Here is a 15,699-nt window from a genome sequence, read left to right on the forward strand (position 1 = left end):
TTGGACGACTAAAAGTGTTCCTGCAACGGGAGTATTCTCTGGCTAAAGCGCAGAACAGCTGAGTTTGTTTGGATAGAAGTGGATGCCTAAACTTGTATTTTGGGTTAAGCTGCGTTGCTTTGACATTGTGGAAAATCGAATAATAGAAACAAAATATATTATCGTTTTTACCCGGTATTATCAATCTAAATTCATCTACTGAAATTAATTAAAATTGTTATTGCTACAGTGTTCTTTATTTAGGCTATTAGTTTGTTCATTTATTTTTTGTTTTTCTTTATTTAAATTTTGTTTATTTAAATCTACCCTACTTTGTCAGTGAGAAAAATATTATAAGACTATACCTAATAAAAATATTGTATTCAAAAGACCAGTGTGTGTGTGTGTGTTATATCTCTAGCTTACCAATACCTAAAAATATATTGCTTAAGTTAACAGACCTCTCTCTGTGTGTGTGTGTGTGTGTGTCACACACACACACACACACACGAATGAAGTATGAAGCTCAAAAAATGGTTTTCTGACAAGCCCTAATGCTTTGTCCAACAGTTCCCCCAACAAAAAAAAACACAAGTAAAAATAAACGCATCTACACACTGAAACCGTACGCAGGATAAGGTACTATGCAGTCTGAACCAAACTTTATAGAAGTGATGTGAACTCTACAAGACTCACTTTAGTCACAGATGCAGGCCAATAAAACTTGGGACATTTTCTCATAAAAGCATTTCATAGCCGTGCGGCGAAACCTCACGATTCCACCACAGATCTTGGCAGGAAGATTTCTCTCTTATTTCTCCTTTAAGTCACTGGACCATCGCCCACAAAGATACAGGAAACATCTGGGAGAAATCAAGACGAGGAAAGCAGAACCACGGGATACACACAGTCAGAACTGTGGAAATGGTTCTTCAGTCGTTTCATGCTCAATATCAGCCGTATTTCTAGCATTCTTACAACAAATCATTAGAAATGTGTTTTAAAACATTAGCCAACGAGCTTTATTAATAGCATCAGCCGTTAAACTAGCGTTACATTTATATATTTCTTAATACATTTACTTCCCATTTGTAACTATTAAATGTGGTTACTGAAGCTAGTAAAACATTTTGGCACGTTGAATATTTTTGGCGCAGGTTTTAAAAAGAACATCCAAAGAGGTAAATGACAGTTTCAGAGTTTGGATCGAGTTTCACTGTGTGTGTAATCAGTTTAAAACCGTTCGGCTAACTTGCTTTGACAAATATAATCCAAACGCAAATGAGCCACTCGTGTGTTTGTCTATATATATATATATATATATATATTTTATAAACCCTAACCACACTGGCAGTGCCTTTTCACGACTCTCCGTTTGGCTGGCTTCGGATGCATGAGAAATACGCAGTTTCTAAATTCCCAGCAGGAACACACAGGCCGAAGTGGAGTATTCCCAACTCCCAACTGAATTCCAAACTGAAGTCAGATGTCTGTCCTTACTCGCTTCCTATAGGGGAGATTTAGGTCAAACATTAAAAGTATGGGCTGCTAATGATAACGTTCTTTTCTACACTGCCTGAAGAGACCATTTTATAACTTTTAAGTCTTGTTTTTGTGCTCTACTAGAACAGGTTTTACTGCTTGAAGGTTGATTTTCCTTATATTCTCCATTGTTGCGGCTCCTCTCTTCCCAGTCTGTCAGTAAACAGTAAACACATCTATCATGTAAACACTCAGTTTACATGCCGTCTCTATGAAGCCCCGCCTCCTGAAAAGCACACAATGCTCTGATTGGTCGGCTGGAGCAGTGTGTTGTGGTTGGTCAAATGTGTGGGGGAAATGTCCCGCCCCTTTCCATAACTGCCAGTTTAACACACTACTAACTCAAACAGGCCCTGCCTCTTTATTCTGCGTATGAATTATTCAGATGAAACACTGACACTGATATAGAGAATAACGGGTGCTTTTTCTTGCTTAAACAGCAACATCACACACTAAAGAAATAAACATAGGCCTATTCTCTTTAAACAATGTCACTTTGACACTGTGTTTGTTTAGCTTATGTTATGATTGGTCGAGCGCTTCCGAGTGTGTTTGGGAAATGTCCCGCCCCTTTCCATTACCGCCAGTTTAACACACTACTAACTAATTCAACCAGGCCCTGCCCCTTTATTCTGCATATGAATTATTATAATGAGGAATGTTGTGACGTGTTCGTTCCCGGAAGAAACTCAAGACTACAATGGAGGGAATTTCAATGACACTGATATAGGGTACAACTCCCTTTTTTCATGCTCAAAACAGCAACATTACACACTAAACACAGATGTAAAACAGCAGAATACCTCCTATTCTCTTTAAACAATGTTGATTTGACTTTGTGTTTAACTTCTTCATGCTTAATTTGTTTTAAACTTCAACTGAATAGATTAATGTTCAAACAGCAACATTACACACTAAACACAGATGGAAAACAGCAGAATACCTTCTATTTTCTTTAAACCTTCCTTTAAAGACGGTACTTTCAGTCATTTAGACGTCAACAGGAACAGTGAGCTTTATTCAGCATTGGGGCGTCTCCAGTGGGACAAGCGTCCAGAACGCAGTGGGCCGACCGGATAACAGGCCCTTTGTTTTCATGGAAGCAGTGAAAATGAGAAAATGGCCCCCACCCCCTGACACAGGCCCACTCGACGACAATATGTCTCCCGGAGTCTCCCGTTTTATTAGCCTACGGGTTTTCACTGGCAGCGTTGAGGGAGCTGCGTATGAAGAGTCGTATCTCTTTGTTTTAAACTGTTTAGTCTGGCACGAACAGAGAAGACCAGACAGTAAACAAGCGCGTAGACAAACTCCTTACAAAGCTTTCAGATCAAAAACAAGCATTACATGAAACAACTCTAAACACTCGTAGACAACGATGCATGATTATAACAACAGAAATGCTTAAAATAACTTTACGACTCTGGACAAACGCTTATGGTGAGTAGAAACACAGGAAGAGTGATTTTCTTTCCCAGCCCCCACTCCTTCATTCCCTTCTATAGGAAAACGGGATCATGGAAACCTGAGCTGTTTCAATCTGTGGTGTCCGGTTTCTCCCGCAAACTCACAACGAGAAGAACGGCTCATTCACAACCATTCTGATCTAAATCACATCAGTGTGGAGGAATACGGAAGGAAATTAACAATTCAGTCCTCAGTTCAAATAATATAAACATATTTCTACTCTTGGAAAAACAAAGAAAAGTGCAATAAAAGTTTCATTCAGGCTCTTGTTTCACAAACACTTCAGCTTGAACCTTTTACACACAACTCGAATTTTCGAAGTCAAATTACATTGAATACGCTTTAAGTTATTTATTTTCTAATTAGAATTATATTGTAAATTGTTGTTTCTGCAGAGGTTTGCTAATGATTAATTATCAAAAAGTTAATTAGTAATTGTTAGATAAATGTTTGAAACAACAATACACTCACATAATCCAAACCACTTGCACTTCAATAAAACAAAAAACTTTGGCATTTTCATCTAAACACACTAAACAAGAGCACATTCTGTGTCGACTAGCCAATGCAGTGTGAAGGCCATGAACAGGATCCTGTCGTCAGTCACTTCAGGAGACATGCGGGAAACCAAGTGTTAAAGGTAATGAAAAGGAAAGGCATTGTTAAGAAAGTGAAAATCTCAGCACTAGCAGGACATAAACTGTGACGGGTTGCCAAAGAGGAGGACGAGAATCAAACAGTGTTTGTGTGTCTGAGAGTGAGAGTGTTGCAAGAGTAAATCCATTTAGTCGAAATTTAAAACAACTTAAACAACCAAACTAAACATACACAATGTCAAAGTGACATTGTTTTAAGATAATAGGAACTATTGTGCTTGTTTCCATGTTCATCTGTGTTCAGTGTGTAATGTTGCTGTTTGAGCACGAAAAAGGGAGTTCTTCTCTATATCAGTGTCAGTGAAACGCCTCCATAGTAGTCTTGAGTTTCTTCCGGAAAACGAACACGTCATAATATTCCTCATTAAAATAATTAATACACAGAATAAAGGGACAGGGCCTGGTTGAGTTAGTTAGTAGTGTGTTAAACTGGAGGTTATGGAAAGGGGCGGGACATTTCCCAAACACACTCGAAGCGCTCGACCAACCACAACACACTGCTCCAGCCGATCAATCAGAGCGCAGTGTGCTTCTCAGAAGGAGGAACTTTATAGAGACAGGAAGTAAACAGAGCGTTACTGACAGACTGGGAAGAGAGGAGCCACAATAATGGAGAATATGAGGGAATAATCAACATTCAAACCTGTTATAGTTGAGCCCAATAATATATTGCCTTACTAATTAGCACATTAATCTCTGAGCTTCTCTTCTCACTGGCTCTTGCATTCGGATCCTAATTTATAGAACAAATCAATGGCCATAAACCAATGCGCTGCTCTGCCCAGCACCAGTGGGGCTTTTCTCTGCTGAACAGCAGCTCTCATGTCCCAGAATGCCGCTCTTCCAAACGTGTCTGGAATGTGGGGAATGTTGAGCTCTGCCACGAGGGCTCGGCCGGCACTACAAACAGCCCATGTGCTCGTGCTGCACTGCGAGCTTGGGAATGCCAGGAATCCCAGACCTTCAGCACATTCCCAAGCATTCCCGAAGCTCTTTCTTTAGGAACACTGCCCTGACTTAAAGGGATAGTTCACACAAAAAATAAAGTTAGCCCATGATTTACTCTCGCTGAAGTCATCCTAGGTGTCCATGACTTTCTTCTTTTAGACTAATACAATCACAGTTATGTTAAAAAAATGTCCTGCCTCTTCCAAGCTCTATAATGGCAGTGAACGGCTGTTTCTTTTTTGAAGTCCATAAAAGTGCCTCAATCCATCATAAAAGTGCATCTATCATCATAAGAGTGTACCAATCCATCATAAAAGTGCATCTATCATCATAAAGGCACATCTATCCATCATAAAAGCGCATCTATCATCATAAAAGTGTATCAATCCATACAAGTGCATCTATCATCATAAAAGTGTATCAATCCATCATAAGTGTATCAATCCATCATAAAAGTGAATCTATCCATCATAAAAATGCATCTGTCCATCATAAAAGTGCATCAATCCATCATAAGAGCATCAATACATCAAAAAAGTGCATCTGTTCATCAAAAGTGCACCTATCCAAGCGTAAATATCAGCTGTGTGCCGCATTACTCGCAAAAGTTGCACTTAGACTTAGTAAAATCTGTATGTTCGTTTGGCCGAAAGCAAGTTATTTTACTTTAAGTTTTAAATGTGGATATTTTTCTTACACAAACTCATGGCTTCACTTCAGAAGGCCTTTATTAACACCGCGGAGCCTGTGGAGCACTTTATGATGATAGATGCTCTGTTATGAACTTCAAAACAGAAACAGCCATTCACTGCCTTTATAAAGCTTGGAAGCGTCAGGACATTTAGCATAACTACGATTCTATTCATCGGAAAGAAGAATGTCATATACACCTAGGATGACTTCAGGGTGAGAAAATAAATGGACTAATTTTCATTTATGGGTGAATTATCCATTTAAGCAGGTTTTTAGATACGACCAACCAGATTTCCATGTTGGTGGAACACACACACAGCATCCCAACAGACCCGTGAAATTATCAGATCCACTTACAACTGTGCGGCGAACAGCCGGCTCATCTTGGCCACATGTTCGCTGTTGCAGTCGATGTCCTGGTCTGGTTGGTCCGCGCTGTGTTTCCTCTTGCTGGGGCTGATGGGAGGAGGACCAGTCCGGTGATTACTGACCGCATTGGACAGGGACATGGACTGCATTCTGGACTCACCTCTCAGAGCAGCCTCACCTATAAACACAAACACAGCTAGCATTAATAACACGGTTACAGTACTCCACTTACCCCGTATCGCACCACTGGAGTGGATTTTGCTTTTGTAGAGCGTGTGAGAGGTAGGGCTGCCCTCGACTAAAGTTTTCACTTAAGCCATTAATCCACTAATCGTGTGTTTATATTAACAAGCCATAAATCATTATAATGCAACAAAGTGCGGTAACACATTATTGTACAGTGTCCTTGTTGCATATGTTACATGTCCTTACCATGGAAATAACAGTTAATTATGCATAATTACACGCAACTAACCCTCAACCAAGCCTAACCCTATAGTAAGTACATGTAGTTGCTTAATATTATATATACACAGACAGGCAAACCAAAAATTATTCAGAGGCCATACATAATTTATGGGGCTGCACGATATATCGTTTTAGCATCAATATCGCGATAAGCGCATCTGCGCTAGTCACATCGCAGAACGATGTGCAATGTCTGGTTTGCTATAGGGATCATAGCAGTTCCCTGATCCACACGGGACTGGACTGGAGCTCATGCACTGTTTTCTATCACGCGTGCGCGCGCTAACAGCAAGTGAGCACAGAGTTGTTCTATTTCTCTTTTGAGCTTAAATGGACACATAGACGCAAAATGAAGTCAAACTGCCTGGTTCGTTGAGTATCCTCGTAAACACACTCGGTTATCTATAAAGAAAGCGGATGCGTGTCAATCATATTAGTCCATGCTTTCATCTTATATATTATTATATTAACAATTTATCTTTGTTAAAGCTACAAAAGTCCTTTTCTTAAATAAGTTATATTTTATTTATACATTGAAGACTGTTATTTTACATTTGATTTTTCAATTTCTGTACGTGAATACTGACCGATGTACCTGAAAAACATATCACTGCTAACTTCAGTTGTATCTTCTATTGTATTTATCTATGCTTGTAATGCGTTTGTTTTCTATGCAGATTCACTCCAAAATCACCCCAATTATTCTAGAATGATTAATTCTTTTCTAATAGAACTATTCAAATCATCTGTTGAAATTGTTTTATAGTCGCTATATATATATATATATATATATATATATATATATATATATATATATGAAAGAAAAAAAAAATATTGCAATGAAAGTTTATTCCAATATCTTGCAGCGTCTTTCATATTTATTTTTTTGCTACTGTGTGCAGGACACTATAGTTAAATTATGTAAGTTAGGAAAGCAAGGTGTCTGAATAAATTTTGGTTTGACTGTATGATCTGATCCCAGCAAATATTGAAAATAATAATGCGAGTGAGCACTGAGCAGACAACCAAAATGATCTACACACTTTTCAGTATTTTCAAATTACCATGCTTTCCACCCCCATATCCCCCTGAGACGAGAGATTTATGTATTTTTTGTCTGGCAAAACTCCTCAGAATTTTCATTTCGCATCAGAGGATTTTTTTGGCCAGAGGCTAAAGACTACAGTCAGTCATGGGGCTGACCCGCATGTTCTCAACCCGCCCACAGAGGGTGGATCTCACTCACAGAATGTACACAGTGTCAGCCATCTTTTTTGGAAGCTATTAAGCAGGCTCTTGTTGGAGAGACCCGAGTAGTAGGGGTTACCATCCTCTTTCACGGACATGTCTGGCCCTCGATGTCCAGGATTCAGCTTTTGCTTTCTGCAGTCGCCATTGTTTCATTGTTTACATGCACACCTTTTGTTTCAAACCTAACTGAATTCATTCTGATTGGTGAATCTGAATTTAGTGTTTACATGAACGCCAAACAAGCGATCAGTTGATGTGCGTTTTAACATTGCTAAGAAAATTCCCGCTCCTCGGTGAGCGACACAAGACTGGTGCGTCTCACGGGTGTCGCTCATCGATGATCTCGAAACACATCTTCGGCCAGACTCATCACGGAGACTCACTAGTAGCCTAGACTTGTTAAGCGCTCTGTTATGCGTAGGCATGGCCTCCTAGGGCAGCGAATCAAGTGCATTCTTGGAGTTGTTGTCTTTCATCCACATAAGCCAAAAATACATTTTCTGGCTTTTCTCAGTCTAGAAATTCAAAAATAAATTTCATATTTCTTTTACATAAATTCCCCATTTTAAATACACATTCATCTTTCCAGAGGTGAAGTACCCTTTTCAGAAATGTGATTGGCTAAGGACAAAAAAGCAGGAAAATAGCCCTGGTGACCTAACTGTGATGTTCTTGTCAACTGACAACGATACCAGCGCGAGAGCGACTGAGATACAAAATTGAGCAGGTGAACAAGCTGAACCAATTAGACATTCTCTGGCTGAACGCAAATACGTCCTTGTTGATACTTTGAAAGGAACTTTCTGTACGCATGTCAGCCAGTTATGGGTTATGTCCTCATATTCTCTCCTTTTCACTACGGCTGCCGACACCCGTCCCCCTTTTTTTTTTTTTTTTTACAGATCTGCATGATTCATGTAGGTCACATTTTTAGGTCGAAAAATCCACAATTCCGGATTAATCCGGAAAAATCACATCCCTGCCTTTTAAATGTATTATATCAGCCACCAAGCTGCAGATAGACAAGCGCTCGCCCATTAAAACCAACACCGGTCGACCACTACAATATATATTACACATGAAAGCTCCAGGCCACTGCTTTGATGTTGATTTTCAGATCATAAAAACCATCAAATCACACAGAGAAGAATCACAGCAATCACCATAAACCCACTCATCATTCTGTCCTGACATCGTTCTCTCTTTCTCTTTTGAGGACACTTGACTTGATCTGACATCTTATATCAGAGCAGGAAAAACATCAGAGATTGATGTACTGAAGTACTTTGAAAACTTTGAATTGCATTGATACACTGAGGCTGCAAAGTCTTCAAGTCAATCTTTGCCTGTTATTTGCAGTCAAACAGGTCAATAGAGATCAACAAATGTCATTCTCAGCAAACGTACTGCACTATGGCTGTCAAATAATTTTTGTTAAAAAATTGTCAAAGAAACAAACAACTGAAGCAAAAACAGCATTTGAATTTCTGGTGGGTCAAGAGGCACGCGAGACATGATGACTTCAATGACACAGTTTGTTTTTGTTAGCTTGTCCTGTATTTACTGAAAAAATGTCAGAAAAAAAGTCTGCTGACGAAAACCCTCTCAGCTGAAGGCAAAAATTGTGCAACGACACACTTGACCAAACCTGCATATCAGTCAGAGCTGAGTGTGTGTGTGTGTGTGTGTGTGCGAGTGTATCAGCTGGAAACACAGTGAAAAGAAAGCATTCTTCACTCGCTCAGATCAAGCTGAGCGTCTGGTGTGTGTGGTGATCAATATGTCGATGTAGTGAGTAGAAGTGAGTGTTTCTGAATGCCAGTTTGCTGTTGTGTGTTCATGTAGTTTATCACGCTGTGTTGAAGTGTGTTTTCTCAGGTTACTGATGCACAAACACAGTTTCATACACTATTGTAACCTAATTTTCCTTGCATGCATATTAAGGAAAAAAAGAACAATTGTTTCAAAACTTAATGCCCTTGAAAAAGTGAATGTCAATCATTTCAATACAAGATGCAATACTTGATTTGGTTTATATTTGCTTATTGACAATACAGTACTTTTTTCCCTCTAACATTAAGCATTGCCTTTAGATTTTGAATATAATTCGAATTTTTATAATATTTACGAAAGCCATTTTTACGGCCCTAAACTGCACTGGAGGACTATAATGCAAAAAAGAACTGGGATGTGTCTCTGGAAGCGTCATTACAACACTGTGCTAGAAGATTCTTTTCAATCCTCTCTAATACGAGATGTAGCACAAGGGCACTCAGTGCGTTTGTGTGGGAGTTAGGCCGGAAAATTACAACTGGCACACTCTCTCCAATGGGACTTTCCACTTGCGATGAGGTTAACTAAGCTTAAGAAAGTGTGCATGAAGCCAGACCTGAGTTTCACAGCACTGCATTGGTGCATTTATTTACAGACTGAAATAAATACAGATGGTAAAAAATAACCTCTCCCACACTAAAGCCTCATAAAATAAGCCATGTATGCATTCACTCGACTTCAGAGTCAAGTAAACGATGGATAAAGCTCAGATGGACAAGCTCACGAGGTACTTCCCAAAACAAGCGGCCTATTTTCCCGACTGACATGTTTCAGCTCGTTAGTCCGAGCGTCATGGCAACGACGCTGACATCATCGTTTTTGGCAAGAGCCGGAGCTGCTAATAGAGAAAAGCTTTAGACGAGTGCAAACGACCACAACACCCCAACACACAATCGCTTACAGGCGAACCAAGACATTCAAACACCGGATATAATTTTTGATATTGTTTCACTAGTGTGATCAGGACACTAGTGCATTTATGTATGTCAGGAGAGCAAAATAAAGTAAACTGTTACATATTTCACCCAAATATTCTCCATACAGTGACTACCAGTGAAACTTTGTGATGAAACATTATTATTTCCAACACTTTGAGCTGATCGTGTCTTCTTCAGTGTGTTTTCTATAATTGCTAATGCTCTTTTTACACACAGACTGAACAACATGAAGCATTGCTTGGTCACTGGTTGAGCTAAACTGGTATTACCTAATTGTGTAGTTAAATTTAAAAACTGACAGATATTCAAAATAATTCATGTATGAGAGTCTGAGGCCCCGTCCACACTACTGTGTTTTCATTTAAAACTGAGACCTTTTGCTACATTTGCACCTCCCGTCCAGACTAAAACGAAGAAAAAAAAAAAAAAAAAAAAAAACAAACAAAGACCTAAAAAGGACTTTAAAAAACGCTGACGCAGAGACTGACGCTCGGCTCTATGATTGGGTGTCAGTCATGATGTGTCCTTCCCTGATTCGTCAGCCACCGTTTAAACCGGCACGCGCATGCCTAGTGTTGGTGAATAGTCACGTGATCCGCTGTTTCAGTCGTTTTAATGTGGACGGAGATCACTTCTAATATGCAGATAAAACACTAGTGTGGACGGAGAACGTATTCGTTTTAATTCTCCATTTTTAAATGAAAATGCAGTAGTGTGGACGGGGCCTAACAGAAGAACGGACAAACCCAGTGAAATATCCACTGATCTGATAACCCTGAGCTCTGCTCATGTTTTATTACCATTTTCTAAACTATAGCGAATAAACTGTGATGATGTGAGAAATGCCGAAGTTGTCTGAATATATTTTGGTTTGACTCCATGAGAGTGTGCATCTCCATCTCATCATTGGTGTGCATCTCCAGAGATGTGGGCTGCCCTGGCGCTATTGTGAAAGTTAGTGGCGAATGAATCATTTATTAATTTATCATCAATGAAGAATGCTGTAGAGACAGGCGTCGAATGATGAAGAACACCAGTGTTTGCAGAGGAACAGGGTTGGGAAACACTGAACCACACAGTGGGTTTTCAACAAGCATTAAGTGTTGTCTATAGCTCTACTGGTCTTGAACAGGATTGGTTTCTCAAATGACAATAAAATAGTTTCAAACACAGATGTGAGGTTTCAAGAAAGGAAAAAATCTGGAGGTGGTCCAAAAATTACTTCGAATAATTGTCCAAAGTGGCTAGTACTCAAGTTGCATTTAAAGGTGCATTGCGCAACATTTCATGTTAAAAATAGCCGTTTTCTAACCCATACATGCTTAAACAATCGCCTGATGGGCTGAATGAGCCCTTCTCTAAACACTGAGATCGCCTCTTTAATCCTGTACAATAAAAATAAATAAGAGGGATTTGGGCTCGAATCTGAGACTGGCCGTGACGTCAAGCGCGTTCACGCTCGCCTGGCTATGTGCCTATGTCTTGCAGGTAGTGTATTCGCCGCCATCTCCGTATCAGAGAAGACAACTCGAGCGACACAACTTTAGTCAACTTTCCACAAAAGTAGAAGATGGATTCAAAGGAGCTGTTTAGCCTACACCAGGTCACTTCATGCGTTTTCTGTGATCGGATAGCTATTCGATCGTGAAAAGACCAGGTTGCCCTCCGAAACGTTTGAGACGGATTTGAATCGGATCACTCAAATCACTTGAGGACATGGTCTGGGCCGTATTCCAGACAAAACTGGACAAGTGTAAATGCATCTGGTTGTTGAAAGCAGGCTATAGGTTATGTCATGTTATTTTAGTCATATATGACGACACGCATCACCTCAGATGCGCAGCTGAGTGTCTATTCATAAAGCCAGCGCGCCGCAATCTATCGCAAATCAAAGTGAAAGTAAGTCGCAGACGCTTAACACTACCATCTTCATTAAAAGTCATATCTGTTGCTTTCGGTGACGTGCACTTCATGAATTCTGTAGCCTATATAGTGCGGGAATTGAAAATCAGATTATATCCGTTTTGCAAAAACACATTTATGTGACCAGGTGTAATGGAATCGTTTTGATAAATCAGATAGCTATACGATCTGAGAAAACGCTTTGTGGCTAGGTGTAAACAGCCCCAAAGAGACCGGCTTGTAGTTCATTCCAAACCCCAACGCAAACTCCACGTGAGACAAAGAAAATACAACTTCTGTCTATCCAGTGCCAGTCGTCGGAATGAGACGAGAGTCAACATCGGGAAGGCTTTCAACAAATGGAGAGATCTCCGGTCTGCTCTAGGGCTCAAACGGGTCCTATACAAAGTAATAACTTATATTGTTCATGAACGTGTTTCCATAATTATACAATCATACGTGGATACAGTAAGCACATAATATGGAGATAGATGGAAACAAAAAACGAAGTTTTCTACTACCCCTGTTTCCCCCCTCACACACACATACGTGTGTACTCAAATGCCTTTCCTTTCATATATTTTAAATGACCTGCAGATTTATAACTGTATTAACTCATTATGAATAACAAAAGATGTGTGCCGCACAGTGTGCGGCTGATGCTCCTTTGGTTATGAACAGCTTGTGCAAACGTGCGTGTATGTGTGTGTGGGCGCGCGCACAGTTTCGCTTGTCGCCAGAGGGGGCGTAGTTCTGAAAAACCTTAGATACTTGCATTTTGCTCCTTTAACCCTTTAAGACCGACGGGAGCGTCGGCGCTCCGGTTTGCGTGTGTCTGTTTAACAGCCTATAGAAACTGAAACCAAGTGGCTAGCTCAATCATTCTTTTTGCATACAAAACCAGAGATGTAAAATGGTCAGATCAAGCCTCCAACATGCGCATGTTGCGTTGTTTTCACCCTCTAATGAGTCTGTACAAAATGCTCAAAATGCGTTTCTCAAAAAAAATCACAAAATTGCATTGCACGTCTTTGCACACATGATCTGTAGATCTGCGATTGATAGTAACGCCTTCCGATGGCGCATTGAGGTATCACGTTCGGTGCACTATGGCAGATCAAGCCTCAACATGCTGATGTTGCGCGGTTTCCACCCTCTAATGAGTCTGTAATAATGCGTTTCCAAAAAAAACACACAAAATGCATTGCACGTCTTTGCACACATGTTCTATAGATCTGCAATTGATAGTTGCGTCTTCAGATGACGGATCCATGGACGGATCACGACATCACTTCCTGTGCACTTTGACCCCAGCTTGTGTCGTATGTAGTGACGTCAGAAGCTGCGTCTTTTGGCCATGCGTTTGACTGAATATAATAGGTTTGACTCGCACTTGACTCCCATCTGCTATATGTTCCTTCTTATCATTATTGTCTTTTTACCATTGCTTCATTCTATCATTTCTTTCTCGTTTATACACTCGCAAATACAAGCACATTCACACACACGCGCGCGCGCGTAAAAACAAGTTTTTACTGCACATGTCAAAATGTGCGCTCTTTGGTCCATCAGTGCTTGGGTCACCATATATCGGAAAACATTTGGAATGTGTCAGACATAATTCTGACCAATTATTAAGTTTTCTGCGTATCAAATGCACGTAAAAACTAATTTTTGTATATAAATTGCATCATAATGCACAATGCATGCTAATGCATAATCCTTATTGAATCCTTATGTGAATTTAGGGGGCGGCCGGGGGTTAGGGTTCCAACGTCTATGCACCTGCTAGTGAGTGAGTGCTATGTGAGTTGCTTTTGAAGTAGACCTAATTAAATGGGAGAAAAGAGAAACTTTTTGTGAACCGTTCTGAAAGTTTAAAAAGATTGGTATGCAAGGAGCCTTTGTTGCCCCCTAGTTCATTATATGCAAATAAATTATATCCTGTTACTGTTTTGCACAGTGATATGTTCCGAATCCAAACGATGCACCTTAAAATTGAGGTATTCAAATTGACAGCTGGTCCCTGGAAATTTTTTTATGAATATGCCAGTCCCTGGCACAAAAAAGGTTGGGAACCCCTGCTCTAGTTAATAGACTTAAAAAAATAAATTAGGGCTGTGCAAAACTTAATTGCGATTTATCGCATCCAAAATAAAAGTCTGTGTTTACATAATATATTTGTGTGTGCTTATATAATCCCTTTGTATATATAAATACCTATGCATGCATGTATATATTTAAGAATTATTTGCGCTTAAATTCTATATATATATATATATATATATATATATATATAAATACATAATCTATATTATATAAATATAAATATTTTATATACGAATAACACATTTTCTTAAATATATACATGCATGTGTGTGTATTTATATATAAAAAATAATTATATACAGCACACACAAATGTATTATGTAAACACAGACTTTTATTTTGGATGCGATTAGTCGCAATTAATTTTTGCACAGCCCTAATAAAAATAAAATAAATAAAATCTCAAACTCGAGGCGAAACTTCTGAAGTGCAAATACAAAACACGCAGACACCTTTCACATGCTAACCCCTCGAGAAAAGAGGAAACTGAACAAAGCCGCTTTCAACCAACTTGTTGAATTTCACACTTCAGTGAGTCTGAGACGACCCAGATAAAACCTCAACAGCCTTCGCTGGAACTGCAGGAGCCATAAAGATGCCTATCAGTGTTAGAAGAGATGAAGCCAATGTTTGATCTATTGAAAGACTGATATTATAAGCGCAAGTGATCAAAGTCTAGCTCTACTACTAGAGACATCAAACATCAAGCCAGAATGAGTTTGTGTTACAGATGTGAGCCAAAACTAAACATTCAGGCCTCATCCACACTAATACGTTTTAGTTTGAAAACCCATATATTTCTCTCCGTTTTGGCCTCCCGTCGAAACTAATGCCGCTTTTATTAATGAAAGTGAAGCCTTTTGTTTAATCCAAACGTGGATAAATTAGAAAAAGCAGTTTTCGTGTGACTGTCAAAATCATTATGTATGTTTAGTCATGTGATGGATATAGCCCTGAATTGGCACCAATTTGATAATGAAACGTGCATAGCCGCACGCCAACCGGAGTGAGCAGAACAGGGCGAGAATTTTTCCTCAGAAATAAACTGAAAACGCTCTCTCTGTTCTGCTTGCTCCGCACCCATTGACACGCGTGGCCGTGCGCATGTTAGTTCCATTTTCAAATTAGCGTCAATTCAAGGTGGATTACTTGAGTGTTTAGTTCATTAGCCTATTACTCTTAATGAAAACACAACAACAAAACAGTGAAATGACAAATTTACTTAAATAGGAGCTTTTACATTTTACTTTGACACCAAATATTCTGCATTACCTTGTCAGTCAGATCCTCACTCTTGTGATTAGGGCTGGGTATCGATTCACATGTTCAATTCGATTCGATTCGCAAGCTCTCAGTTCGATTCGATTTCGATTCTCGATTCCTGATTTGATTCTCGATTAAACTACAATAAATATGGATGTAATACAAATCCTATATTTATATTAAAAAAAAAGAACAGGACATAAATTTACTAGTGGTTAATTAATACAAAGAAATTAAGAGCCACAAACCTGTATATAAAAATCTTTTTATTTTAGGTACAC

At 39.3% G+C, this 15,699-nt stretch overlaps 1 protein-coding gene across 2 annotated transcripts in view; it reads right to left on the reverse strand.

Moving 5' to 3' along the window:
- vgll4b (vestigial-like family member 4b) overlaps positions 1–15,699 on the reverse strand; it is a 71,866-nt gene that overhangs the window by 12,996 nt on the left and 43,171 nt on the right. For both annotated transcript variants that reach the window (XM_089125173.1, XM_089125172.1), the window contains one exon: positions 5,643–5,832. In XM_089125173.1, the coding sequence (XP_088981299.1) occupies positions 5,643–5,832 (190 nt within the window). The remainder of the gene's footprint in view (positions 1–5,642; positions 5,833–15,699) is intronic.

This window comes from Pimephales promelas, chromosome 21 (assembly GCF_988280905.1).
Source record: "Pimephales promelas chromosome 21, fPimPro1.hap1.1, whole genome shotgun sequence".
In the NCBI taxonomy this organism is placed as follows: Eukaryota; Metazoa; Chordata; class Actinopteri; order Cypriniformes; family Leuciscidae; genus Pimephales; species Pimephales promelas.